Raw genomic sequence first — 12,483 nt, forward strand, 5'->3', positions numbered from 1 at the left:
AAGGACCAAACACAACATCCGGGGGTCCTGGAGGGTGAACCACAAGGCGGCCAGTGCTGTCTGAAATGAGGGGGAGGCAGCCTTTAGTTTCAACAGTATGACCAAAGGGCCTGGCCAGCAGTGCAGGAAGAAGGTCAAAGACATACACCGGGCAGTATGAGTGAGTAGACACCAATATCGGCCCCCCGCCCCAGGGAGCAACCACCCCCCAACCCTCCAAGTGACCGCCAGCCCTTCCTCTCCCCCAACCCTGCCTTCACACCCCCCACTAAACTACGCATGTGGCTAACAATGTCCTCTCTGTGTCTCCTCAGGAAAAGCTCCCCCACAATCGGCGGGAGAGGGCCCAGACTGGCGATGCGGGTGCCAGACATAGGGGCCGAGATTCTCCGAGCCTCTGCGCCGCAATCGCGCTTGGGCGGAGAATGGGGTCAGACCCGCGACTGGGTCTGACGCCATTCCCGCGATTGGGTCTGACGCCATTCCCGCGATTCTCCGGCACGCGGTCGACGCGGCGCCGGTCGAGACCATTGAAAGAGGCCCCCGTGGCGATTCTCCGCCGGCAACTGGGCGAGTTCCCGCCGGCGTGGCTCACTCATGGTTCCACCCGGCAGGCACTGGAGTGGAGGCTGCGGACTCAGTCCGCGGCTGCCCTGGTGGGGGGCGGGGGATCAGTCTCCGGGGGGTGGGGCCTCCAGGACGGCCAGGCTCGCAATTGGGGGCCACCGATTGGCGGGCGCGCACAATTGTGGGGGAGGGGAGGTGGGCAATACTGTCGGGGCCGGTCTGCCCTGTTGCGCGGGGCCACCACCACAGGCCGCGCGCAGGCGCGGACCTCCGGCCGGAGGTGCAGGGCCCCGTTTCGGTAAGTCCAGAGTGACTCGCGCCCGTTTTCTCGCAGGCGTGGGGGCATAGCCCCATTATCAAAGAATTCCGCCCAAGAATCCTCAAGGAGCGGGCTCTGGAGGTGACTAGGATGGCCGCGGAGGCTGCAGGTGAGGAACCACCGGGCTCTGCTCGGGGGACCCGTCAAACGTGAGTAGTGACTGCCTTACAGACTGATCCATCCCTCCCACTGACCACATGTCCATTCTCCTGCAGGTTCTCCAGCCGACCGAGCCCCATCCGAGGTGGCACCATAATAGTCGCGTCATACCCACCCTACACCAGCACAAATACACACACCTCGGTGGGAAATGTTAGCGGTGAGGTTTCTGGGCCACAATCTGGTGAGCACCACACTGCTGCTGATGTACGTCAGGTGCAGGCAGGAACCTCCAGTCGAGCGAGCAGTCAGAGGTTTGCTGGATCCCAGGATCCAGCTGGGTCCCAACCTGATGCTGAGCCTCTGGAACTGGGTTACCCGAAGCTGATGAAGACGATAGGGTGCAGCAGGGAAATTCAGAGGGAGATGTCAGCGTCACTCCAGCAGATCCATAGCTGCTTGGAGGGGTCTCGGAGGCTACGGCACAGGAGATGGCACCGGCAATGTGTGGCACTGAGGCCAACACTGCTCGGGTGGCAACCACAGTGGAGAGCCTGGTGCACGATGTCGGCACCTCGAGTGAAGATGTCCAAGGCTTTGCGCAGCCAATGACAGCCATGGCGGAGGGTCTGACTCGGTGGGGGCTGTCACCCAGCACCGGGCTGACCTTGATGAGGTTCTGCGGGACATGGCCCGCTCTCAGATGGGCATGGATGAGGCGCAACGGACCTTGTTCCAGCCACATGTGGGCATGGCTGAGGCAGTGCAGGGCATGGCTGAGGCAGTGCAGAACATGCCTCAGTCACTGAGGAGCATTGCTGAGGGAATCGAAACAATGGTGCGGACCATGGGAAACCACGAGGGCTGGCAGAGCCGGATGATGCAGGGGCAGCCGGGGCTCAAACCAGCTGCCCCTCTCTCCCAAGTTGAACCCCAGGGCTCTATGAGCACCGATTGGGAGGACGGGGTGCTGGATGCCAGACTGGGCCCATCTCATGGAGTGGTGACGGCGGGCACCAGCTCCCCAGAGTTCCACCCCTCTGAAGAGTTCAACCCATCTGAAGAGGCTATGTCTCGCAGTCAGCACACGGGACAGGGAGGCACGGGTGTGCATGTGCAGACCACAAGTGAGCCAGGGCCCTCCGGCACCAAAGGACGCCTGCCAGGGGCATCGAAGGCCACAATAGGAGGTAAGCAGCTGGCTACCTCCACCTCTGATGTGCATCCTGGGGATACTCCAAGACGTAGTAGTAGTGCTAGGAGGGCCAGGCACGTTGAGGATCACTGAGGGCACCGGGGGGAGGGGATTGGCAGGGGCGGCCCCATTGAGAGTGGGGGTACGGTACAGCACATAAAACACTTTTTTGCACAACTATTATGATGCCTCTGTCACTTTCTTCCGCAGTGCAGGCTGACCCCCGACCGTTTACCCATCTCTCCAGGCATCTCACCCCACCTCCCCGTGGCGCTGACCCAGCCTCCGGCCGTGGACATGTCCCCGGACCTGTGCTCCATCCCTTGGATGTTCGGATGTTGCGTGTCTGGTGTTGCCTCCCGCAGTATTCAAGCACAGAGAGGGCATCAAGGCGTGATTGGGATGCTGGGCAATGACTCCCACATGCTTCATGGCCTGCCCATCCAGGGGAATCCATTTGGCAGTGTCAAGTGCTCACTTAACCACGATTGCCAATTCCCTCTTAGCAATAGCCTTCAACCGTACGGCCAGAGTCCACGATCGGTGGGCAGATGGGCAGGGCCTCCAGAATGGGGTTGGGATCCAGGGGTTGGCACGGTGGTGCCGTGAGGAATTGCACCCCCGGCTGCCCCCCCAGTGCCTCTCCCCCACCCTCTCATGGCGGCCCAGCCCTGCAGATGGTCCCCCACCCCCAGCAGAGCACTGGGGAGGCTGTCCCAGCACCCCTGGGCTCTTTGCCTGTGAGCAAAGATGGCTACTCAATTCCTTGGCTCACCTCAAAAGTCCTTCCGCCAGGTTCATGTTTTTAAAAAGGAGTACTGATTGGCGCCTGCGTGAGCACTTGCTGGGGAGGCCACTGGATATGGGGTTGCTCTCGTTTATTGTATGGAAATGGGACTTAAGTTGTGATAATTGGTGTGGTGAGAACCTGATTTCGCCTATGGGAGCGGGCCGGTTGCATCGCAAAATGTTTGGCGCCCGGCGCAGATCTCGTTTTTGGCCTCTCCCGCTATTCACAGGCCTTGTTACGCTTGAATGAGAGCTCAATGAGGCCGGAGAATTGTGCTCTTAGTCACTTTTATAGAACCTGGGAGTTTCTCACTGGTTTAACCCACACTTACAAATTTTTAATGGCACGAGGGAGCTGAGCTCCGAGATCCGTCCATCATTTTGAAAGAGTGCCCTGATCTTTAGTTGAGCTTCTGGGTCCCCCCCATTCCCCACCCATGGGCAATGTCACCCCGCACACACATGGGCACTAGCCCACACCCACCAAGTGAGGACACTGCACTCTGGGGTCCCTGGTGGCACCCCACCCCTCTTCAAGTGCCCCCAAGCCCCCTAGCAGCAGCCCCTCCATTCCAGGAACCCAATCCGTCACATCCCCAGTCCCCCCATTCCAGGAACCAATCCGTCACATCCCCAACATCCCAGAGACCCTTACTTAACTGTCATGCACACCCCCACCCTTCAAATCCGCCCTCGACCCTCCTTTCATGGGCATGACCCCCCTCCGGCCCTGGCCCTTTCCAGTGCCACCCTGATACTCTTGCGCTGGCACCCTGGTAGTGCTCCAGTCAGCATGGCAGTACCAGGGTGCCCACATTCCAGAGGATGGCCAGGGAGCCACCCTGCATTGACACTGACCACCCAGGGGTCTTTGAAATCCTCCGGGTGGTGCTCCGCCTGGTCCATATTTGTGTGGTTCAGCACTGATCGGTGCCTGGCTGCAGCCTTCCTAGGGAGGCTGGTGAATCGAGAGATATTGGTGTATCCTGGATAGGTAGGTTTTAAGTAGGTTTAAGACCTACTTCCGGGTGTGCTATTTGGCCAGAATTCTCACTCAGACGCCTCACGGGACTTGGGTGAATCCTGCGAGGATTGGAGGCTGCCGGGAGGCCCATGAGAGAGCTCTCCTGAGATTCTCCGGTCACATTGTGCTCTCGTTTGAGTGCAATGCGGCCAGGAAATTAGGTCTGTTGTTTCTTACCTGTTTTAAATCTGTTTCCTCTTATCCTAAAACTATGATCTCTTGTGATTGCCTCAAAAGAGGAAGCATCTAGGGCAGCATGGTGGCGCAGTGGGTTAGCACTGCTGCCTCATGGCGCCGAGGTCCCAGGTTCGATCCCGGTTCTGGGTCACTGTCGGTGTGGAGTTTGCACATTCTCCCCGTGTTTGTGTGGGTTTTGCCCCCGCACCCCAAAGATGTGCAGGCTAGGTGGATTGGCCACGCTAAATTGCCCCTTAATTGGAAAAAATAAATTGGGTACTCTAAATAAAAAAAGAGAGGCAGCATCCGCTCTACGTAAACCTTGTCAATACCGTTTATCATCTTATATACCTCATTAGATCTCAATTCATTTTTTTAAACTCGATGAGGTGGAGATGTCGGCGTTGGACTGGGGTGGGCGCATAAAACGTCTTACAACACAAGGTTAAAATCTAATAGGTTTGTTTGGTGTCACTAGCTTTCGGAGCATTGCTCCTTCATCAGGTGAGTGAAGAGGTATGTTCCACAAACTCACAGAGGCAAAGTCAATGATGCAAGATGATACTTTGAATGCGAGTCTTTGCAGGCAATTAAGTCTTTACAGGGCCAGGCGGTACGACTGGAGAGAGGGATAATCACAAGTTAAAGAGGTGTGAATTGTCTCAGTTGGTAGGATTTTGCCAGATGGTGGGGGGTGAATGTAATGCAACATGAATTCAAGGTCCCGGTGAGGCCATACTCATGCGTGCGGAACTTGGCTATAAGTTTCTGCTCGGTGATTCTGCGTTGTCGTGCGTCATGAAGGCCGCCTTGGAGAACGCTTACCCGAAGATCAGAGGCTGAATGCCTTTGACTGCTGAAGTGTTCCCCGACTGGAAGGGAACATTCCTGCCTGGTGACTGTCTCGTGATGTCCGTTCATCCTTTGTCGCAGCGTCTGCACGGTCTCGCCAATGTACCACGCCTCGGGACATCCTTACCTGCAGCGTATGAGGTAGACGACAAGTCGCACAAGTATGCCAGGTGGGTGGTATTCTCACGTGTAATGGTGGTATCCATGTCGATGATCTGGCACTTCCTGCAGAGGTTGCCATGGCAGGGTTGCGTGGTGTCGTAGTCACTGTTCTCCTGAAGGCTGGGTAGTTTGCTACAAACAATAGTCTGTTTGAGGTTGCGCGGTTGTCTTAAGGCAAATAGTGGGGGTGTGGGGATGGATTTGGCAAGATGTTTGTCTTCACTGAGACGTATTGAAGGGTGCAAATTAGATATCTCAGTTTCTTCGCTCCGGGGAAGTACTAGACGACGAAGGGTACTCTGTCGGTTGTGTCCCATGTTTGTCTTCTGAGGAGGTCGGTGCATTTTTTTGCTGTGGCCCGTTGGAACTGTCGATCGAGGAGTCAAGTGCCATACCCCGTTCTTACGAGGGCATCTTGCAGCATCTGTAGATGTCGGTTACATTCCTCCTCGTCTGAGCAGATCCTGTATATACACAGGTCCATAGTGGATGGCTTCTTTGATGTGTAAAGAAGTGGAAGCTGGAGAAGTGAAGCATTGTGACGTTATCTGTGGGATTGCGGTAAAGCGAAGTGTTGAGGTTACCGTCCTTGATGGAGATGCGTGTGCCAAGAATACAACCGATTTTGGAGAGTAGTCCATGGTGAGTCTGATGGTGGGATGGAACTTATTGATGTCATTGTGTAGTCGGTTCAGTGATTCTTCGCCGGATCTGCAAAGGTGGCCACATTTTCGTTGCAAGGAAGGTCATTGATGAAGCAAGGAAGGTCATTGATGATGGAGCTGAAGATGATTGGGCCTGGGGCACTACTCTGAGAAACTCCTGTGATGATGCTGCAGGACTGAGATGACTGACCTCCAACAACCACAACCATCTTCCTATGTGCTAGGAACCAACTTCCTGCTCCAGGCACATAATGATGAAATCAGTGGCACGGACTTCCTGGTTCAGTATGTTGACAGGAGATAGTGTTGTGCAAAACAAATTGCAGAGCATCATACAAGGATCAGTAAGTCCACAAAGTATCTCCAGTTGCCGCACTGAACCAGGAAACTAGTGCCACTGATGTCATTACTATGTGTCTGGAACAAATCATCATCCACTTGCTGCTTTTATCTGCATCGCTCTCTTTGCTTTGCTTGTGGCCCCATTCATCCATATCTTTACACAATATTATGGATGGTTCTTTTTATTGATGCAGGCATCTAACTGTGGCTGCCAGTGATATCACAGGCACTGCGATTACTTGTCCTGTGGGCGTGCCTCCTGCAGTTGCAGCAAGTGCAATCTTTATGCAAGTACCTGTGGGATTTACATTAATTGAGCGTTAAACCCCACTTCGTTCACGAAGGCCCCAAATATCTTCATGCCATTTGTACTGTATGTCCGGCAAGTTATGGCGCAAAGTTTTCCTACGTTGAAGAGTAAGAAAGTCTCACTAATGGTGCATGCTGCAAGAATCATTATTCCAGCAAGATTTAACCATTATCACATTAAATAGGTTGCATTTGAAAATCATTAATACAATTTCTTGGTGTGGGATGACACCATTAGAGAAAAGACAAAATAGCCATTGTGTTACCCTTCTTGCCAACAGCTGGGTATTTCCTGGGAGAAACCAGAATAATCAGGGGGGGAAGAATGTGTTCCTACCTTCACTTGTTCTTGCTGCATCACAGGAGCTGCTACTGCCATCGGACTTTGGGTGTAAACCTGGTGATATGGTGCTTGAACACTGTGGTCAGCATAGGGCTAGGGGGCAAAAAGTTATATTACTGTACATACTAGCCACTACACAATGATAATAATCGCTTATTGTCACAAGTAGGCTTCAATGAAGTTACTGTGAAAAGCCCCTAGTCGACGGCTCTGTAACAATACAAAATTGAGCATATTCACAAAACTCCTAATTTCCAAACAATGAAAACTCATGCTAACATGTTGAAGCAGGACAAAAATTGAAAATGTATTTTTAAATATTACTGTCTAAAGGCAAGAAAGCACTACCATGACCTGACCCCAAGACATTATTACTTATGTCTTTATCAGATATTTGGAACTCTAAATTTGACTCAAGTTTTTACATGGGAGGTGGCAGAAAAATGACTATCTGATGAAAGAAGAGTGGAGAGAGTACTGGCACACAATTGCCATTGGGTGGCACGGTAGCACAGTTGTTAGCACTGTTGCTTCAGTTCCAGGGTCCCAGGTTCGATCCCTGGCTTGGATCACTGTCTGTGCAGAGTCTGCACATTCTCCCCGTGTCTGTGTGGGTTTCCTCCGGGTGTCCCAGTTTCCTCCCACAGTCCAAAGACGTGCACAGAGGTGGATTGGCCATGATAAACTGCCCCTTAGTGTCCAAAAAAAATAATTAGGTGGGGTTACTGGGATAGAGTGGAGGTGTGGGCTTAAGTAGTGCTAACTCGATGGGCTGAATGGCCTCCTTCTGCAATGTAGATTCTATGATTCAGTTCCAATCTACATAAACTTTGCAATTTGTATTGTATCACCCTACCAGCAAGAGCCTTAACTCAGTGGTTGCTCTTTCACCTTTGAATCAGAGGGTGGGGGAGAGCCCCCAACAGCTGGAAGTGTTTGGAGCTTGGTGGTCGATGATCAGAGCTTGGCAATTGGTGTGGAAAAACAAACTTAGAATTAGAGTTTGGTGAGTGCGTATCCATTTGCAGCAACAAAGAACCTGTAATCAGGATAAGGGAGGCCAAAGATTTGATTGAGGGGTTAAGGGAAGCAATTCTGTTCCATTTACCCCAAAGAGCAGTCAGAAAAGCGCTTAATTGCTGGAGCTGGTCACCTGTCTTGAATTCATTTCCAGATAATTCAGCTGAGAACTCAGAATCCGAAAGTGCAATTGGAAGCCTGATATAAAAAAGGAAGTATCCGGGGCGGGATTGTCCGATAATGCGGCAGAGTGTCCGCACCATCGTGAACGCTGTCGCATTTCATGACGGCGCGAAACAGCCGCGGGCACGAGTGATTCAGGGCCCGAAAAGGGGGCAGCAGCAGGGCTGCGAGAAACCCGGTGGGCGTGGCGCCAGAGCAGCGTCGTCATTGTGCGACGCCCGACTGATGGCGCGCACCGTCATTTAAAGTGCGCGATCCGCGCACACAAGACAACGCGATGGCTGAGCCCCGACGTGTCGCTCCCAGGTTCCGCGACATAGACTTGGATACCCTGCTGGATGAAGTTGAAGTTTGCAGGGCCAGCCTGTGCCCAAGGCGTGGGCATCGCCAACCTTCAAGCAGTGTGAAGCGCGGCTGGCGTGAGGTTGGCACCGCGGTCAGCGATGTGGCCCCCCCCCCAACGCTCTGCAAACCAGTGTAGGAAGAAGCTCCACGACCTCACGAGGGCTGCCAGGGTAAGTACCCCGAGAGTGCCCCCGGGTCACACCCCAACCACGTATCGCAACCCCCCCCCCCCCACCACACAGGGGAGGGGGGGGGGCTTTTGGGGCACAACGTTGTACCCGATCCACATGAGCAACACCCCCCCCCCCCTTGAGAGATGCCATGGCGTGGCTCCAACTGTCCCCCCACCCAGTAATAATGTACCCTATATCTGGACGTCCTGATGCTTACCGCCTAACTGTGATGCTTTATCCAACCCCCCACCCCCCCCACACCCCCACCCGCAGGATAAGACCGCTCACAACCACCATGAGCGTACAAGAATCGGAGGGGGATCACCTGTGCTGCACCACCTAACCGTACATGAGCATCGGGCTCTGGACCTCGCTGGGGGAGTCGCCACCTGGGAGGTAGCGCCATGCCAGGTCAGAGGCGCAGTAGCAAGTGAGGCAGCCCCTGCCTGGCTATCCCCCTCACTCCACCCCTCACACTGCCCCCTCCCCCCCACACTGCCCCCTCCACCCCCTAACCCCTCCCCATCACACTCTAACCTCTCCCCCCTCCACCCCCTAACCCCTCCCCATCACACTCTAACCTCTTCCCCCCTCCACCCCCTAACCCCTCCTCCCTCACACTGCCCCCTCCACCACCTTACACCCGACTCCGCGTGTCTAACGAACCATGCATCATTGTGTTCCCCAGAGCCAGGGGCCGATCGTCCAGGGTCTTCTCGGACAAGACCCTGCTGCCCAGCCGCAAGATCACCTGCACCCAGGGACGCACGGCAGAGGGTGGAAGGAAGACGGACAGGTGGGCCATCTTCTCAGACCGGGACACTGGAGGGGGACGCACAGAGACAACACCGAGGGACACATGACTGACAGTCAGGACACCGATGGCCGTGAGTCTCACGAAGAGAGGGCTTTGAGCCAGGACAGGCAGCCATCTCCCAGGGCGAACAGAACATTGCCAGCGCGCTCTGGGGTCTGGCCCAGTCTCAGCAGACCATGGCCCTGTCCTAGCAGGCCATGGCCCAGTCCCAGCAGGCCATGGCCCAGTCCCAGAAGTCCACACTGTGAGTATCGGCCGCCTGGCGCACGTGCTGGATGGCGTCGTGCACTCACAAGTAGAGGTTGCACAGTCCCTGACAGGGATGTTGCACTCCCTGGGCTCCGTCGCTGCGAATGCTCAGACCCTAGTCGATACCGCAGCAGGCCTCCAGGACTGGCAGTGACAGGTGTCGGTGGTGCGACGGCGCATGTCTCCGACCGCACCTCCGTCCCACAGTGAGGTCCGGGGGCAACCGGGCTCCCCGAGGGAGGTGGTGGTTCTGGGGCCCGTCCCTGTAACTCCAGCAAGGGAGGTCCCTGAACAATCTGCCTCCACCCGTACCGTCCCTGGTGCACCTGGTGGGCAGCGGGCAGGACAGGATGGCCCCTCGCCATCCAGCACGCCCGCCGAGCAGCCTGGCCCATCGAAGCCGGGCCGCCCCAGGAAACGCGTGCCGACGGGGAGCCACGTCGCAGGGGCAGGATTCTCAGCAGTCCGCCTCCACTCCTGCTGTACCATCTGCGGATATACCAAGGCGTAGTGGTGGGGCCCGTAGGCAAAGAAGTTATACACGTAGTAAGTTGGCACGGGTGCAGGCCACAGCTTAGTTGTAGGGGCTAGGGCACCTGTATATGAATGTAACGATTAAAGTCACTGTTACACTGAATTTGTCCGGTGCCAGAGGGCTCGTGAGGGTGACCGAGTGGCGCTGGGGTTTACATTCGGTGCAACGGTGATGCCGGGTGTGTGTTCCACCCCCCAAACCCCGTCGTCCTCGGCACACCGACGCCAGCTACCCCACATGGGCATGTGATGGAGTGTCCATGACGCGTACAGTGACCACCTGGGAGGAGTATTCAGCTACTGCTAAGAGTCAGACATTGTCTAATGATTCTAAGCTCACAGCTCATCGCAGAGCAGGTTGTCATCACTCAACATGGCACTGATCACCCACTTACACAATCGTCAATGTAATACAATCCCATAGTGCCGCAGTCGCAAGGTGATGTGAAACTGGTGGGGTGTGCGCGGTGCGGATGTGCGGTGGGTGGTGCCTGTGCGCGAATGGCGGTGCAAATGCCAGTGTTCAACGAATCCCTCCCCCGTAGTTTGTGAACCGTGCGGCGACCAAAGCCTCGCGTGCCCGCTGTCGTCGACGGAGCCGTCGTGCAGCCTCCCGGCCATATCCAGCACCCAGATCGTGTCTGGGCCCAGCAGCCCCCCTCACCCTGATGCTCGTCATCCTCCTCCTCCCCGTTTGCAGAATCTCCGCTGTGCCTCCTCCACAAGGACATCACCCCTCTGCATGGCTATGTTGTGCAGCGCACAGCAGACCACACCTATGCGACCGATCCTGTTGGGGTGGTACTGCAGGGCCCCTCCAGAGCGGTCCAGGCACCTGAATCACATTTTCAGCAGTCCAAAGCACCACACTCCTGGTTGCTGAATGGGCCTCCTTGTATATGGTCTCCACGTTTGTCTGTGGCCTTTGTATTGGCGTCATCAGCCACGGTCTCAATGGGTAACCCCTGTCGCCCAGCAACCAGCCCCTCAGCCGGGGGGGGGGGGGGGGGGTCCCCGCGAACATTGTTGGGATGAATGACTGTGCCAGAATGAAGGCGTCATGCATACTCATGGGGTACTGTGCGCACATGTGCATGATCCTCATGCGAAAGTTGCAGACCACCTGAATGTTCATCGAGTATGTGCCCTTCCTGTTCAAGAACACTTCCCTGTTATCTGAATGCGGGCGCATGGCTACGTGCACACCATCGATGACACCCTGGACCATCGGTATCCCGGCCATGGTGGCGAATCCACATGCCAGTGCTTCCTGCTGTGCGCGATCCTCGGGAAATTGAATATACCTGTCAGCGATGGTGTATAGGGCGTCGGTCACGGTCCGGATGCACCTGTGAACCGATGCCTGTGAGATCCCGGATAGGTCCCCGCTCGGCGCCTGGAAAGAACCGGTCGCATAAACGGTCACCGGGATAGCATGTCCTCCTCCCGTTCCACGTGGTGCGAGGTGCACCATGAGGTGGCATATATGTGCGACTGTCTCCCTGCTGAACTGTAGTCTCCTCCTGCATGCCCTATCCGGTAGTTCCTCGAAGGGCATGCGGTTACGGTAAACCTTAGGCCTCGCTGGGTGCCTGTGGCGCCTTGGCACCACCAGCACCTGCTCCTCCTCCTCCTCCCCCTGCGCCCCATCGAGATCAGTGCCCGCATCCTGTGCAACCCCGACGATCTGGTGGCGATTGTTCCCCTCAGCATCCTTCTGCACATTCCGGCCGTGTGCGCCTGCAGTCTGTGCGGCTGCGACGGGGCCCTCTGCGGCCACCTCCTCAGCAGCAGCAGCCGCTGTTGCCGCAGCCACTCTGAGCAGTCTCAGTCTACGCTGCCGGATGGCCAACTGCAGTGCAGCTGCTCCAACCACTGCGGTGAACATTGCTGTCTGGTTAGCATACATGGTAATCGGCAAGAGGGGGGTGGGTGGGAAGAGAAACGACATGTTACACGGAGGTGCTTGACACCTCGACAGCCAGGTGGCATGGGATACTTGTGTGCCCCGGTGGCACGCAGACTGCAGACACGCAGTCAGCCTAACCCCTGGCCACTGTCTCCATCCACTGGTCAGTTCACACCGTCCTGCAGCCTTCCACGCAGACATCCTCCTCATCCCCCCCCCCCCCCCCCACACCCCCCGGGGCATGTCTGCAGCCTTCCACACAGACATCCTCATCTTCGCATCCCCCTCCCCGCGAGTGGCGGCAGCGTTCTCGGAGAGGCTTTCCCCAACCCCCCAGCACCAGCTGTATCCGCAAAAACTCCGGGACAAGGGCCGCTCACCTCCTCGCTCCTCATCGTCATCCAGCACGA

At 56.1% G+C, this 12,483-nt stretch overlaps 1 protein-coding gene across 1 annotated transcript in view; it reads right to left on the minus strand.

The window, feature by feature from the left end:
• LOC140393012 (protein boule-like) overlaps nt 1-12,483 on the minus strand; it is a 285,413-nt gene that overhangs the window by 72,911 nt on the left and 200,019 nt on the right. Inside the window, exon 10 of the mRNA XM_072478936.1 lies at nt 6,838-6,936. Within this exon, the coding sequence (XP_072335037.1) occupies nt 6,838-6,936 (99 nt within the window). The remainder of the gene's footprint in view (nt 1-6,837; nt 6,937-12,483) is intronic.

Source organism: Scyliorhinus torazame, chromosome 2, assembly GCF_047496885.1.
Source record: "Scyliorhinus torazame isolate Kashiwa2021f chromosome 2, sScyTor2.1, whole genome shotgun sequence".
In the NCBI taxonomy this organism is placed as follows: Eukaryota; Metazoa; Chordata; class Chondrichthyes; order Carcharhiniformes; family Scyliorhinidae; genus Scyliorhinus; species Scyliorhinus torazame.